This window comes from Ixodes scapularis, unplaced genomic scaffold, assembly GCF_016920785.2.
Source record: "Ixodes scapularis isolate PalLabHiFi unplaced genomic scaffold, ASM1692078v2 PGA_scaffold44__24_contigs__length_19508400, whole genome shotgun sequence".
In the NCBI taxonomy this organism is placed as follows: domain Eukaryota; kingdom Metazoa; phylum Arthropoda; class Arachnida; order Ixodida; family Ixodidae; genus Ixodes; species Ixodes scapularis.
The window spans coordinates 4,835,784-4,852,512 of NW_024609873.1; the positions used below are offsets into that span (position 1 = coordinate 4,835,784).

The window sequence follows — 16,729 nt, forward strand, 5'->3', positions numbered from 1 at the left end:
TTTACAAAGGTAAGTTGTCTCATGGCATGTATTTTGGCCTGAAAAATTGATGTTTTGGTTATAGCGCGGTACCGCTTATAGTGCGGATTTTCGCGACTCCCGCGACATACGTTATATGCAGTCTACACTGTATGTCATTTTCTTGCCCGAGCCAGCGATATAAAAGGAAATAATCGAGATTTAGATGCCGATCCCACGCATTCCGCTGGGAGAATGAGCGAAAATGGCGGCCCTCCCCGCTCAGCTGGGAGCAGCCGGGAGTTCACGCGCATGAGCTCATGCCTCTCGCTCTGCGCCGCGTGCTGATTGGCTCACTCCGGAGGAGAGCGTTACGGCGGAGATATCATAGACTGACCAAACTCTCCCCATACACGGCTCTGGTTGGCGTCAGACTATGTCCCATTGGCGTCGTACCGTGATCCAGGGACTGTCGGCAATCATGGACGAAAGAGACGCACCCAGGGGAAACTTGGAGCCCTTGCTGTGCTTGGGGGTGAGGGAAATGTTGTCTCCTTCCGAAACACTGAGCCTGGCGGACAGGGCCCGGTGTTGCCGGGGAAACGACGGGGTGGTCTGCCCCGGCAGGGGGCTCGGGCACGCAGAGACGTCCTCCTTCTCGTCCAGAATGCTCTGGAAGCAAAGAGGGCGTCCCAAAGAGTATATGCTTAGCTAGACCCTCTAAGTAAGCTATGACATAGAGCTAACATAATTATCTAGAGGGAAAGGTCCCACGCATTGGGGCTGCTTGGGAACGGCGGGGCATAGACGTGGACATCGGCGGTACCAGTTGGCGGTCCCGATAAGCCCGTATCAGTGGTGACGTCTTAATGTACACAAAGACGCAGCAAAACATCACCGTTAAGGTCTGTACCTTGTTCTTTTCTAGCTTACTTCGCAAAAAAAAAGCCGGAATTGCGCATTTTATTAAACGAAATAAAGTTGACAGGAACTCTGCAACTTCAACTTGCTGCGGCGAAAAAAACAAGCTTAACCTTTTGTCTGCTTTCTTTCTCTGCTCTTCTGTCACTCTTTCTCGTTCTTTCTCTCGGGACTGCCGACGTCAGCGCCCAGGGTTTGCCGCGTTCTGGTCCCACCTTTCCCCCCCCGGCTTCAATTCAGCAATCTTGGCGTTTATAACCACGGTTGCCAGTTGTCTGAAGCTTTGTCCGATATCGCAGGGAACGCTTTTCCCTTTGTCCTCTCAAAATCTTAAAACAGTCCGCAAAAGAATAAAAACAATATTGCCTGGCGGCACATCTCAAGCTCAGGAAGCTGCACATCTTCAAATGGTAACTATTGCCAATTGAGAGAGAATACTAGTTGTTTATTTACAGTCACAAAGAGGTCAACCTGCTGAACAACTGATTTGCTACTTCACAAAATTGGCAATTGCGCCCTCTCTGCGAAGAATGGAGTGCCGATACTACAAGCGTAGCTCATTTCGTGGCTATAGGCTTAACGAAAGCTAGGACGTGCAAGCCAGTTTCTTCCAACACCTCGTAGACGACAAAGCTGTAGTGCTGGACGGGACGGACGGAGTGTCAGCATCTCGTATCCGATCAGTCATGACACGAGTCCTAGCTGAATGCTGATGCACCAATCATGTGATGCTCTTCCATTAGGAGAGTGTGTAACTCTAAGTGGCTAGAAGCCAGCCATATAACACATTCTGCATTAATACATCACTGGTCTCAGGTCTACCGTAGTTTTCTAACTTAATTTCACGGACTATACAGTTTTAATATAGCAAATTGGTAGGCGACTCTGTTGCACACATCAAACGTTCTAGCATTACAAACGTTTAGAGATACTCCCGAGTTTCCAGATGCCAGATGTCTATGTCCACGGAGCCCTTCATCAGATAGTGAAGCAATACTACCGCTAATTGGGCTGATAAACCTGGCAATCTTCCAGAGCCTTCCATACTTGCGAGCTCCTCTCCCTCAGAAAGCACAGGTGGCCGAGCTCCTCTGGTCAATGACCTCCCCACCAATCAGCGTCGGGCACCTCACTCCTCCTCTTTCACCCATCAACAAATCAGTGTCGAACCTCGCGGCCACGCTTTTATCTGTGCTTCACGAGATGCCAAACACCTAGCCAAAGAATGTTTCACATTAAAGTTGTTTACGCGGTACAGACTACATACAGGTGCAAACTATAAAATAACTTGTTTTCAAGATTGTTCATTATGACGAGACATCATGAACTTTGTGAATGAGAGAGTATGTTAATGATGATTTCAGTACAATAGAGGCTTTTCTGTGCGCTAATAAAGTATATGTTTTCAAGGTGTTCTGGCAGCAGATTATGCATAAAAAGTATTTTTTTCTCTTTTTGCTCAAAATTTGTTTTTTCAGATTATACACTGGGTGTGGACTATAGTCCAAAAAATATTGTACTTTTTCTTTAGGAATATATTTCCAGTTTAACAAAAACAGCCTGTAGATGTTAAGTAAGTTAGCATTCAGTAGAGTTACCAGACACCCCATTTTGGCTGGGATAGTCCCACTTTAGAGGTTCACACTGGTCATTCCATCATTTTGTTCGAATAAAGCCATATGCCCAGTTTTCGTGGGAACTTCCAAAATCAGTACCACGCGAGTGGAAGAAAACAAACAATGCTTACTAGTGACAGTGTATCAGAATGAACATACCATAAAATATTGCGGATCCGCCCCATTCCACATTAAGTGCCCATTACCAAATTTGTAAGATCTGAGAAAATATGCACAGTACATTTATAGTATGTGACCGGACGAGTGCCCATCCCCCATTTTTTTACGATTATCTCCAATGTATGAGTGGGGACTTGCCCGGTATTTTACGGTAGTATAAAAATGTTGTCTCGACTAAAGTACTATTTTTAGCTTTTTCTGTGGCTCCACTTGCCAATAAGTTTTGTTCACACAGACATGTGCCTGGGGGCACTCTTCCATATTTCTAAATTTTCTATGCTGAGGATTTAAAGAATGAAGTAAGCGAGGTACTTCTGTACTCCCCCCGAGGAAAGCGAGCATTTTCACGGCGAATTGTATAGTAGCAAAGCTTTTTCTTTCTGTCTCGCTTTGCCTCTCCCCTCCTTTTTCCCCCTTGATGTCTTGTCTTCTACTTTGAGAAGCATGTTCGCCCTAGCATTGAGCGATGAGCCATGAGACTTCTGCCAATGATTCCAAAGAAAGCAGATGAAGCAGGGCTCAATACCTGGGCACTGGGCACCTTCCTCACACCTCTCTTGCGGAAGAAGGACTTTCGGCTGCTCTTTTCAACCGCAGTCTCGTCGATGATGAACACGTTCGACGAGAACAAAGGGTCTCTCATTTCCTCGTGCTCCAGAGACTTTGTGTGCCTGCAGAAACATGAAACTCAGTTTGATTCGAGCTAATTTCAACGAGCATTTGTGAGTTCGAGCACATACGCACACTCTTGCAACAAGTCAATGTTCAGCTAGAATCATCACAAAACAAAACAAGTTTTTCATGAACAGGATATGTCACGGTCACGCATCACTGAGCGTGGCCTTGGCCAATGGCCGCAGCCCTATGTTTGTCAATTTTTGATGCAAAGATTTTCGTTATAAAAACCAACTCATGAGCTAGCGTGTTAACGCAGCTAGGAGGGCACTTCTCCCTCCACCCATTTGCACGCCGCAGCAAATCAGAAGAACCACAAAGAGTATGCAAGAGACGCAAACTCTGGCCGGCACGCCTGGGGAGACTGTCGGTTTAAGATAGGGTAGAATCTGGTTGCTACGCTTTTGAGTGGACCGCGACAAAAGCGTAAGATCAGACAAAGCACAATAACCGATAATACTCTTGGCAGGAATAAATAAAGTGGAACACTCACACAGTAGTTTATCCTGCACGTATAGACTGGATCACACATCAGTGTTGGAGTGTGAGCCACTCTCTTGTAACCACGTTTCGCAAGAGTAAAACACTGAATACCCTCACTTATCCAAGTACTGCCATCGTTACATCGTGTTGCAGGCGCTCCTATCGGATGCCGGAAACGCGCCACCATTTTTGGCTCATGGCACATCCCACATGCGCATGCTCTTATTAATGTAATGTGCCACCGTTTGTGAGCGTGCTCCTATTGGTCTACTGTAAATGCCGGAGTTGTGCGGCCACGCCAAACTAGGTTGGCAGAGACGCTCTGCCTTTTTGGCTCAAGTACGTCCCAGCGTGCACCAGCTTGGCGGTATTTGTTCATAAAATTTATATGAACGACATTGTAACGATTAGCCCAAACACCACTTTCATCATTTACGCTGATGACACAACACTACTTTTTTCAGCTAACATTATCGACACACTTGCAGAAACGACTAACAATACATTGGAATATTTACATGAATGGAGCGAAGCAAACTCTCGACTAATTAATACATCGAAAACAAAAGCGATTATTTTTAAGCCACACAATAAATCGGTAAATAATGACTTGTGCCTTAAACTTGGCCCCTCTAGCACTGAAGTCGTCCCGAATGTAAAAACCTTAGGTGTAATGTTTAATGAAAACATGTCATGGGACTCCCACATTGAAATTGTAATAAAAACAATTTCAAGTGTTGTCGACATTCTCAACAAGTTCCGTTCTAGTTTATCAGTTAAAATTAAGCTTCTCATTTACAATTCTTTATTCATGTCACATTTGAATTATTGTCACTTGGTCTGGGGCACATCAACCACAACTAACTTAGACAAGCTAACGATCCTTCAAAAGAAGGCAATTCCAGCCATAATTAATGTACCACAATCAACCCACACGAAACTATTGCTTAAATCATTGAATGTTTTATCCTTAAACAAACTGTATGAGTACACTTTACTTATTCAATATATAGCAAGTATTAAACAAAAGACGCTTGACATTAGTAACATATCAGAATTAAGAATAAATATTAGACCTTATAAGGTATGTCACGAAGTATGGAAGATATTATTCAGTCGAACCACCTATGGAACTCAAATGCTAAAACATTGTCTTCCTTTTTTACTAAATCACTGAATTGAAAATAACATTATCATCGAACATTTACCATCTCATTCTTTGAAACTCATGTTTCTGTGAATATTGATGTCATACAATTGTGTTTTAGAATATAGAGTGCATTTGTTTTTCCTTGACATCGTAATGTTTAGCCCACTTTTAAACAAATATTTTGACTATTTCTACAGTAATTACTTTTCTTGAATATTTGACTTTTTTTTTTTTCGATTGCTTGCCGTTTGCTAAAAAAGGGGGCGTGAACATCGTCAAGCCGACATCTGTCGGCTTTTTGTTTATGCCTTCAGTGCCTGCATTATTGTACAGATGCAAATAAAAATTATTGATTGATTGAAAATTCAAATTCATCCAGTGCTTTAGGCAAGATGACAAGCTGGCATCACCAATCAGGTATCCCTGGAACTCTTCCAATCTATTGCATATTTTTATATTTTTTTACGTATCATGCTTTCATCTGGTGGAACTGAACTGGTGGAGCTGAACTTAACTGGTACAACTGAACTTAAACCTTTTTTCAATTATATAAGCTTGATCACGCCAACAAAGACTGCTGAGCACAAAATGTGCGATGGGCCTTCCAGGGAAGAGAAGGGAGTCCGAACAATGCCGCCTATTGAAGATTGGCTCTCATTTCTGACACACGCCTTGAGATGGCGCAGCATGACAAGCAAGGTGGCAAAGCGCGCGACCGCGCCTTTGCGCGCCGCGCCACCGAGTTTGCTTTTGCATGCGTTGACCATTGACCCCGGATAGCTCAGTAGGCAAAGCACTGGACTCACTCTCTCAAGATGATGAGTTAAAATCCTGCCAGAGGATCTCAGTCTTTTTATACGGGCATAACACTTTTCGGTGTTGGAATTTCATTCAAGTTAAATGCTACAAAACTGCATGAAAATCGGCTGATAAAACACATACTGTGTTACAAGCAACAGCCGTCTTGCAATATACTGGATGAAAAAATACAGGAACAAGTGAACGAGGGGCACCTGACAATCCTGGTGCCTGGGACGTAGTTCTTCTTCTTGTTGGGCCGGTCTGCACTGTCCAGCATCCCGCTCAGAGCCACTCTCCGAAAGATGCCGCCATGGTTGTCGTGAACGTAGCTCATGAGCTGGCGCAGGTCACAGTACAGCGACTGCACAAAGGATGCCGAGATTGGCCCCTGCCCCTCTCGACTGAGTGGAGGCAATTTGCCTCTAGTCGACCGCAAGAGTTGGCCAATGACCCAAGATGGATGCAAGTATTGTATTTTCCGGGCTATACCGTATTTACTCGCGTATAGGTCGACCTGTTTTTCAAAAATCGCCTCATCAAAACTGGGGGGTCGACCAATACGCGAATCCCGGTATTATATTTTTCAACTTTTTTTTTTTTTCGGGGGTCCCGAAGTTAGGGGGTCGACCTATACGACGTATCGACCAATATGCGAGTAAATACGGTAGTCTGTGGATTATCAGGGTGTCCAGCAAATTATTCATTTGAAAATCCCTAACTTTTCCAGGTTTTCCCTGACAATTTCAGGTGAAATTCCTTGATAACCCTAGAGGCAATTAATTATATATGACCATTACAACACAAGGCATTGAGCACACAATTATTTTGCACGGGCCTAATCTAACGTGCATATTCCGAAATATTTGGGTTCGTCCAGTCCCGATTAAACGAGCACTTTCTTGCCGCTGACATTGTCAGTGAAGAGGCCACTTCCGGAAACACGATGAAAACACGACGTTCAACCACACACAAGGAGAATAGAAGGGTAGGAGAGGGCATGACATCAGCCGCATAGCCTCTACAAGCCATACTCCCTTGACGCCTTGCCTCTTTCTCCTTTTTCCTCCTTACTCTCTTCATTTATCAGCCCAACACAAGCAGGTTATAAGTACTAGGAGGGGGCACGTTGCAATATTGGTGAAGCCTAGTCATAAAAAGTTTAAACTATATTGTGCCCAACGTGACCGCAGATCTCTCTGGAGATTGGTGCGCGTGACATGTCACGTGCGAGATGGGTGGTTGATTGTAGGATTCCTTGCAGGCTTGTGCGTGCTCCGTCCGGTAGGTTTTATCAGATCGAAGGCTAGACGAAGGCTAGCTACGGTCACGTGATGTGGTCATGTTGGGCTGATAAGTGAGGAGAGTAAGAAAAAAAATGAGAAAGAGGCGAGGCGTCAAGGGAGCATGGCTTGTAGAGGCTACGCGGCTAACGCATGCCCTCTCTTACCCTTCTATCCTCCTTGGCCCAACATGACCACATCACGTGACCGTAGCTAGCCTTCGATCTGATAACACCTACCGGACGGAGCACACAGAAGCCTGCAAGGAATCCTTCTACAATCAACCATCCATCTCGCACGTGACATGTCACGCGCACCAATCACCAGAGAGATCTGCGGTCACGTTGGCCACAATATTGTTTAAACTTTTTAGGGGCGAAGCTTCTTAGGGTCTAGTCTTGTCCGTCCGGCGTCCGTGCTCACATCAGTTGCCATCCCATCTGTCTTCTTAAAAAAATGAAAAATGTTTGCGCAGTCGACAGGATTCGAACCTCTGCGGGGAGACCCCAATGGATTTCTAGTCCATCGCCTTAACCCCTCGGCCACGACTGCAGGACGAGTAAGGGCCTCTGAGATGTGGTAGTAACTCAAGAGCTGGGGATGTCGTGGATGAAACGTTGCATGTAGCCGCTCAATGTCTATACAGGAGAGGGCGCTGCGATCAAATACGTATATAATCGCATTAAACTTTGCATGCATTGCATGCAAGACACAAACGCAAACTCAGCACTACCTATGAGCAATAAAATAAAATCAGCACCATCAGCACTACCTATGAACAAAATCAGTATCATCAGCACCACCAGAGCTTCGCCCCCATCAGCATCATTCACCACGTGGAGATGCGGTCATTTTTTTATGACTAGGCTTCACCAATATTGTAACGTGCCCCCTCCTAGTATTTATAACCTCCTTGATCACACACGTCAATAACCAAATGGCAACATGGCCGCCAGATGCACTTTTGGATACTTTCGGCTGAAGGCTTGGATTTGATTGGAGTCTGCGGCTTTCCCAATTGTTACTAAATGTAGCAGCTCTAACTGGATCTAGTTTAGAGTCGCGCTCTCAATCCAACCCAATCCACGGCTTGGACTGGATTTGTCGGTTGTTCTCTTTGGATCGGGTAGCACACTCTACATAGGGGGAGCAGAGCCCGCGCCTCACTCTAAGCAGAATTTATAGCCTATATTTCTGCCCCCAAGTCCTCAGTCTTTGCTCAGGGCACTCGATGGCGTTTCCGGCTCATTTTTCCTGACTGGGCTCGCTTTTTGACAATTCTTCTTACAATTCCCTGATTTTTTCCGCTAATTAAAATTTCCCTGACAATTCCCGGTTTTCCCGGTCGCTGGGCACCCTGATTATACATGTCTAAAAGTTGAAATTTTACTATAGGTGCGGGCAGTACAAGGATATGTTTTTTCTCTAAATCAGTCACCGTGGCAAGACGTGAAGGATTTTATTAATAATTTTATTAATATTATGTATGATACAAGCTTCTCTGTGAGCTAACACAACAGGCATTAGTCAAAGTATGCTGTGCATGATCATTTTTACATTCGGACTAGGCACGGCATGCGTACTATGCACCGGGTGCAGACTATCTAAGGAAGAATTTTTATTTTTGACCGTAACTTTTCTCCTGAGGACTATGCACCAGGTGAGGATTATAGTCCGGAAAATATGGTATTCAGAAAGGCTACCCTTCCCAATAAGCAAACCCTGTGTGAGGCAGTTTGGTGACTTGATCTTTACCCCTTTTCAAGGTTTGCACAAAAAGATCCCTTGTGATATCGCTTCGGAATTTGAGGTTTCGAACGCCTGGGAGCCGCTACTGGTAGCCACACAATGCCAGTCTCTTCTGGTTTTTACCAGTGTGACCGAAGGCTTTCGGAGAGCCGCATCCTGTAGCATACACTCGAAATTGAGAAATGAGCCAATTAAGCTTCCTGACCAGTTAGTGTCAGCCATTCTGATGCAAGAAGAGAAGAAAAAAGGATGTAAAATACAAATGCACGAAAGCTTGTTGGCTTTTGTTAAAGCTTTGTGCCAAAAAATCGCCCCACCCAGTATCAGATTCACGCGACGTCTGACAGCACTCCCTGTGCTGCCACCATACCGGTTAACAAAAAGTGTGCTAGGGTTGCAAACCGAGTAGATGGGAAGCAAACGATTGCAGTGCTTCTAGCAGGATTAGGTGATTTATTGCACTTTATGTTGCCACGACAACAGATTAAAGAGAGCAGGACAGAGAGTGTGGACGGTGCGATGAGCACACATTTTCTCAGAGTCAGGCTGTTTCCATCACTAGGGGAGGATTTGGTGCTGCAGGCAAGCTGTCCAATGCAAATGAGTGAACTGAATCTATTCTACCAGTAAAATATTGCATTTTCTAATGTTTAAGCTTAAGACTTTTTCGAAAGTTTTCGCTGGTATGTTTTATCAAACGGTGCAACTTATATACATATAATGCGATTAATGTAACCTTTGCATTAATTGCATTATCAAATCAAATCAAATCAGTTTATTTTCTGCCACAAAAATACATTCGTGACAAGGGCGCTGGAAAAAAAGCTGCACGTATGCACTTTTTATATGCACTTTTTTTCTTCTTTCTGTAAGCATAAAGTGGCCAAATTGGCCCCTTCATTTATTTACACGCCTGGAAGGAGTAGTAGCTAATCTGGGAGCTCTGCCGCTGATCAAAGGAGCCGGCTGGTATCGATGTTCCCTCTCGAGCTCGCCGGCCTCGAGTGCCCCCGCGGCGCGCGCTGCTAACGTGGCTTGTCTCACGAGCCACCTTATTATTGGTGTCGTTTCTTAGCAACTATAAGTATATACTCGATCTGCACATATTTACTACAAGGTTTCATGTTTCTTGCTTGACTCGTTGGCGAGAATAATGAAACTGGCTCTTGCTTGCACATATGTCGCAATCACAATAGACATATGCGGGATTATCAATGCTGATTCGCCACGCCGACCATATGAGTATATAGGTGCGATTTATGCAACAACATTTTTTTATGAAACGGCCGCTTATAGGAGGGTGAGACGACAGGCGACTAAGAGAAAGGAAACTGCTGTTTTCGGCCCCACCATGTTGTCCTGGTTCTTGAGGTCCTTCCCGCAGCGTGCCAGCCGGGTAACCAGGGCCTTGAAGGTGCAGGTGACCACGACCCCCTCGATGCCCTTGGACGAAGCGCCCCCGGGGCCAGCTCCAAAGTTGTTGGCATAGCCAGTGTGCGTGGCACCCTCCTGACTGCTCGTCGTGCTCGTACGCTTCTGGGCTGCACACCAGGGGGCGCCACGAGGCTGCAATGACTGCAGAGTCTGGAGCAACTTAAAAATGTTATGGCCGAAATAGCTGCGCAGATTGTCAATGAAATGCGACGGCATTTTGCACCAACTTGCACTGCGTGAACATTTTCTTCCGCTTAGGAAGTGCCGTGGAAATTCTAGGAATATTTATCAATGCCTTCCAAAAAGCTTTTTATTATGTTTAAAACCAATTTATATAATTTTCTGATTAACTGTATACTTCCTGCAGATGAGCCTCCCACAACTGACCAACTTTTGTTGTAGCATTACGGCAATTCAAACGTTTTTCTCTCACTATATGTATTTATACCCACATAATAAGACCCTTGCCAACTGTAGTCGCCAATAAGAAGCTAATATATCATATTACTTTCGTTGGGCACATTACCCTCTGTATGCATAATTGAAGTAGGTATACCGGGTGTTTCAGCGGAGACTGAAAAATTTCTTGAGATAGGGAATTTGAGAAAAAAAGAAACTCCTGGGAACACACTGACAGCCACAGTGGACGTCTGGGATAGCAGAAAACATACTAAATAGTTAAATAATTACATGAAATTTAAAAATTAACTTCCTAGTTAGTGCAAATAAGCCTATGGCTTCAATAAGAAACTTTCGAAGCTTCACTGAACACCACTCGATCAACTCATTTTGGCAAGTACAGCATTTTACAGCATTTCAAAAAGACGCTAACTTTGAATGCGTTTCTAGGTTTCAGTTTGCTGCTGAAGTGCACCTTTGTTCCAGCAGCCCTGCTCCCCGGTGGCCAAGGCACAAAGCTACCGCCTCGCCTCTCTCGTGGGATGGAAGAATAACGCACATGCTTTCCACGTCTCGGTCACCAGAAGGCAGGACCAAGGGTGGTGCAAAGATGCGTTTCAATAGAAAATCGAAACCCGAAAACGCGTCCCAATTTTGTGTTTTTTTGGAACGGCACAAAAAATATAAGGGACTCGAACCATAACCGTAACCTGAACCGAAAACCGTTTACAGTATAGACCACTTACAACGTAACCGCTTATAGTGCAGGACCGGGTATAACGCGGCTTTTTTAATCCACCAGTTCGCCCCCTATAGAACTCTATGGAATTACATACCACTTAAAATGCAGGTGCACAAAGAGAAATACCGGTTATAGTGCGGTTTTCGGAACAGCCCGGCGACCGCGCCGGCTGACCGACGCAGAGAGCACGCTTCCCTGTGCGACACTAGATAACGGCGCGAGCCGCAAGCTGCACTCGCGGGGCAAGGAGGTTGCTCGAAGAAGCGGGGAGAAGCGAAAAGAGAGGCTTCAGTTGCCATAGCGACGGAGGGACGCACGCACGTGTCGTTCACGAGCGTGCGTCCCTACGCTGCCTCCGCTACATTGGAAACGGTGGAAACAACCACAACGACAGACCAATCGCAGGTCAAGGAGAAGTGTTAGCGCGCACTGCATGCCGGTCGCGGGCCGGCCGGCCGGCTGCTTCTATCCGCAAACATAGCATCGGTTTTGATTGTCGACGGAGACGGCGTGGTAGAAGCTTATCGTTCCGCGTAAAAGCGCTATCCTTGACTGTGAATTTTCGTTGTGTGTCGCTACGATAACCCAACACGTACTAGAAGGGAAGATCCACCTACTCGTGCGGCGATGTTGTGGCGGCACTCTCAAGACGGCAGAAACGCCCGTGTCGTCGTGTTTGTTTACTTCGACTACAGTGTGTCGTGACTGAGCGTTCCAACGAAGGCTCCCAGCCCGGCGACACTACTTTGTGCCGGGTAGGAGACAGGATCGAGGAGCCGGGAGGCGACGAGCTCAGCAAAACAGAACACACTATATTTACATTAATTACAACATCCTTTGAGTGTTCGTACCACAACAACTTCACGGGTGTCCTTTCTTTATATATCCGCCTCCCATCTCGCCGTCCACTGGCTTGTCCAATCGCAGGGGCCTACGTGGTCCTCGGTAGCCAATGTGGAAGAAGTTTGTGTGCCTGGTGCCAGCCAATGCGGAAGAAGTGCGTGTGCCAACGGCCAGCCAATGCCGAAGAAGTTCGTGGCGGGTCTCTCGGCGTGGTGGCTCGCTCGCTGAAGAGTCATCCACACGCACACACACAGACACGGACACCCAGCTTGTAAAAAGGTTGTCTCGAGAGCCGACTTCTCCGAAGCTCCCGCATGAGCCGCCGGTCGGTGCGAGAGCATGCTTTGGTCGACGGGAGCCAGGGGCACGCGCCGCTCTCGTAAACGTGGTACGGGTGTGTCGTAGCCTTTTACAATAGCTCCTCCGGCAACGGGGAGAGCGTTTTGAGGTAGAGCAGTTAGCAACCGCTCTTCCGAGAGACGCGGTTTCGCTCTCGGGTTCTCGGCAGGAGTTCGGGCACTCGTTCATCCTGGGAAAAGGTAGACACACGGAACAACCACACCAGACCAAACCCCGGGCCGATGAACACCCAGCCCCCTCCCTCAGTCCACCAGACCATCACAAAATAAACAAGCAGCTCATCAGTTCTCCTCAAAGCCCTTGCGCTACGAAGATAAACTAGAGAGCTTAGAAATACTGTAAGCTGAAAAGCTGGATACAACCGACACCCGTGAAAAAAAAAAAACCAACAACGACAAAACAGATTAATTGCCCCCACTATAGCCGGCTCACCGAGATAGTCTGAACACGCCTTGCGATTCACAACAAAATTTTTTCCCCGGAGAATTTCGAAAATTCGCCGCAACTCATCAAGGCTCGCCCTTTTCGCTAGAAGCTACGGCTGAGCCCATCTGCGTTTCCATTAAGCTGTCCTTTTCTGTACTTTACTTCAAAATTGTATTGCTGAAGGATCAAGCTCCACCGAAGGAGGCGGCCATTTTTGGGCGACATGTTTTGTAGCCACTGCAATGGACAGTGATCTGTCTCAATGACAAACTTGGTGCCTGAGAGATAACATGAAAGCTTTTGAACGGCCCAAACAAGACATGCACATTCCTTCTCTGAGGCGCTATAAGCTTCTTCGCGTGTGGAGAGCTTTCGACTAATGTAGAGTACCGGCCGCTCGTTCCCCTCATCATCGGTCTGGCTCAGGATAGCTCCGACCCCGCGATTGCTGGCGTCACACTGCACTACGAATTCCGTCGCGTAATCTGGTGCCCTCAGCACCGGCCCCTTTGTTAGCGCTTCCTTGAACGAGTTGAACGCACGTTCCTTTGCTTCGTCCCATTGAACTATTTGCGGCTCGGATTTTCTGAGGGCATCGGTGAGCGGGCTTGCTATGTGCGAATAATTCTCTATGTAGTGCTGATAGTAACCAGAAAGCCCCAGAAATGCACGTATTTCTGTTTTCGTCTTGGGACGCCGGTGCTCTGCGACTGCAGCAGTCTTAACCTCAGAGGGCCGGCGACAACCTTGTCCGATCACATGGCCCAAATAGCTGACCTCAGCTCTCCCAAGCTGGCATTTTTTGGGCTTGACGCTAAGTCCCGCCTGGCGAAGCCGTTCTAGAACCGCGTGAAGGTTTTCCACGTGGGTTTCCCAGGAATCCGAAAAAATAGCCACGTCACCCAGATAGGGGAGGGCGAAGTCACGAAAGTCTCCAAGGACACGATCCATAAGGCTAGAAAAACAAAACGGCACGTTTTTCAGGCCGAAACTCAACATGATCGGCCGAAAGGTGCCAATGGGAGAGATAAACGCGGCGTACCGACTAGCCCGTTCGGTAAGAGGGACCTGCCAGTAGCCCCGCACTAGGTCTAACGTCGATATAAACCTAGCCCCGCTAACTACCTCTACCCTCTCCTCAATGTTCGGGATCGGGTAGGTTTGATCCCGGGTGATAGCATTTAGCTTTCTGTAATCGATACAGGGCCTAGGGTCTTTCCCTGGTGCTTCAACAAGGATCAGGGGCGATGTGAAGTCACTGTCCCCGGGTTCAATAACCCCGAGCTCCAACATGCGTTTGATCTCTCTTTCCATTATCTCCCAATTTGTCTTGGAGATACTCTGTACGGCCTAGAACGAACCGGTTGATTGACAGTTAGCTCGATGTCGTGGACCACCAAGGTCGTTTTTCCTGGCCTATCTGAAAAGGTCGCTCGAAACTCCCCGATTAACTGGGTTAGATCTGCAATCTGAGCGGGCTGGAGTTTCTCATGAATTATCATTTTTGCGCAGAGCTCTTCGACAGTGAAGCATCCGTCACCTTTGAGGAAGGGGATTTCATGCGGCATCTCCTCTGGCGCGTTCAGAGTTAAGTTTACAATAACCTCGCGTTCTTTGTAAGGCTTCATGAGGTTGCTGTGGTAAATTTGCGTGTTTCGCCGCCTCCCTTCTAGCTCAACTGCGTAGTTTGTGTCAGACAGCTTCTGCAGAACCCTAGGTGGGCCTTCCCATTGAACGTCAAGTTTGTTCTTTCTACAGGGAACAAGAAGCATGACCTTGTCGCCCACCTCAAAAGTATGCAGCCGGGCTGTTCGGTCATAATAGGCTTTTGTCCTGTTCTGTGCGGTCTTCGCGTTCCTTTCCACGATCCCCATTGCCTTATTTAGCCGATTCAACAACTCCAGAATGTACTCGACGACCGTTGGGTTTTCCTTTTGATCCTCCCAGGATTCTCGAAGCATACGCAGCGGTGTTCTCAAAGACTTCCCGTACACTAGCTCCGCGGGACTAAACCCCGTCGTCTCGTGAGGTGCGGTTCTAAGAGCGAACATAGCCGCTGGGAGGCAGGCTTCCCAATCCCTTCTGCGCTCCACACCAAGAGCGCGCAGGACGCGCTTCAGCACCGAGTGAAGCCTTTCCACGCTGTTCGATTGTGGGTGGTAGATGGAGCTGTGAACTAGCCTAATACCACACTTCTCGAAAAAGGTGGTAGTTAGTAAGCTAGTGAAGACGCTTCCCTGGTCGCTCTGAATTTCTGCTGGAAACCCCACCCTAGAAAAGATGGACAAAAGAGCGTCCACCACGTTAGCCGAGGACAGTTCCTTCAGTGGAACTGCCTCTGGAAACTTTGTGGCCGGACACAAAGCTGTCAAAATATACCGGTACCCCGACTGCGTCTGAGGAAGTGGTCCGACGGTGTCGATCACGAGACGGCGAAATGGCTCAGTAATTACTGGAACTAATGTCATAGGGGCTTTCTGCCTATCCGTAGATTTCCCGACACGCTGGCATGTGTCGCAGGTCTTCACAAATCCCTCGACGTCCTTCCAGCATCCCGGCCAGTAGTACTCCTGCGTCAGTCGCGCCTTGGTTTTTTTTATTCCAAGGTGTCCTGACCAGGAGCAATCGTGGGCGAGATGGAGCAAGTCCGCTCGGTACTTACGGGGAACGACAAGCTGGTCGAACGACTTTCCCTTTCGGTCTCAGTACTGCCGGTAGAGCACGCCTGATCTCGTTTGAAACGAGATGTTCTTCCTGGCTATGCCTTCCCTCTTACTCCCCTGGATATCTTTCAGGGATGGATCATTTTTTTGCTCCAAAATAAGCGTCGGCCTATCCAGTTTAGCTAAAGCCTGAAAGCTTTTGGAGGCCGGTGAGAGAAGTACGCCGTCTTCTTTCTCATGATCGGCAGTCTGCTCTCCCCGTTCCGTCCCTGGCTCGGTGTTCTGGTGCTGTGATTCGGCAAATTCCCCCGACACTCCAGGCTTGTCTCCCGACTCAGCGGAAGGGGAAGCCTCTTCGACGGAGTTATAGCTCAGCTGCCTCGCTAGAGCACGTGCCTTCGAGCGCGTCAGGGCCAACACTGTTTCGTTCGCGAAGCTCAACCCCCTCTGTTGCAACATCTCTTCAGACTTATTTGAAAAGAGGTACGGATACGGCAAGGGAAGTCTGCTGGAGACTGCCGCTTCCGTTTCTAGGACTCCAAAAGGTCCCGAGATAGAAACTTTAGCAATAGGCAAGCAAACACTTTGCTCTTCTACCACCTGTCGAATCCAAGCGCAGTCTCCCGTGTACTCCTCTGGTCGCACGTACGTAGGGTGTACGACGTCCATCGTTGCGGCTGAGTCTCGCAACACACGGTATTCTTTGCCATTTACTAGCATTTGTCGCGTGTAGGGCTCTAACAACCTCTCGTTGTCTTCGCTGTCACGGACATAGTGGAAAGCCACTTTCTTTGTGCAGCTGGCCGCAAAGTGGCCCGGCTCTTTGCAATTAAAACAAATAGATGGTCTCTTTTTTTCGAAGACCTTGCTGCCTTCGCTGTTTGGTTTCGGCTGGTAGCCAACTTTCCTGTTCGCTGCCTCGACTTCCTTTTCTTTAGGTTTCTGGAAAGACCCCTCGCTAGCGAACCGTCTTGGGAACGGCTTTCCCACCTCGTTCTTTTTCGACCAGAAAGCTTTCTTACCCTCTTTGTCCCTTTGCGCCTTGCCTG

General features: G+C 47.3%; 1 protein-coding gene across 1 annotated transcript in view; it reads right to left on the reverse strand.

The window, feature by feature from the left end:
- The window catches only part of LOC8030520 (protein unc-80 homolog), a 231,893-nt gene that overhangs the window by 133,803 nt on the left and 81,361 nt on the right, over positions 1–16,729 (reverse strand). Inside the window, exons 16-19 of the mRNA XM_042293095.1 lie at positions 10,164–10,354; positions 5,997–6,145; positions 3,202–3,346; positions 459–630 (exon numbers count right to left, since the gene is read on the reverse strand). Of these exons, the coding sequence (XP_042149029.1) occupies positions 459–630; positions 3,202–3,346; positions 5,997–6,145; positions 10,164–10,354 (657 nt within the window). The remainder of the gene's footprint in view (positions 1–458; positions 631–3,201; positions 3,347–5,996; positions 6,146–10,163; positions 10,355–16,729) is intronic.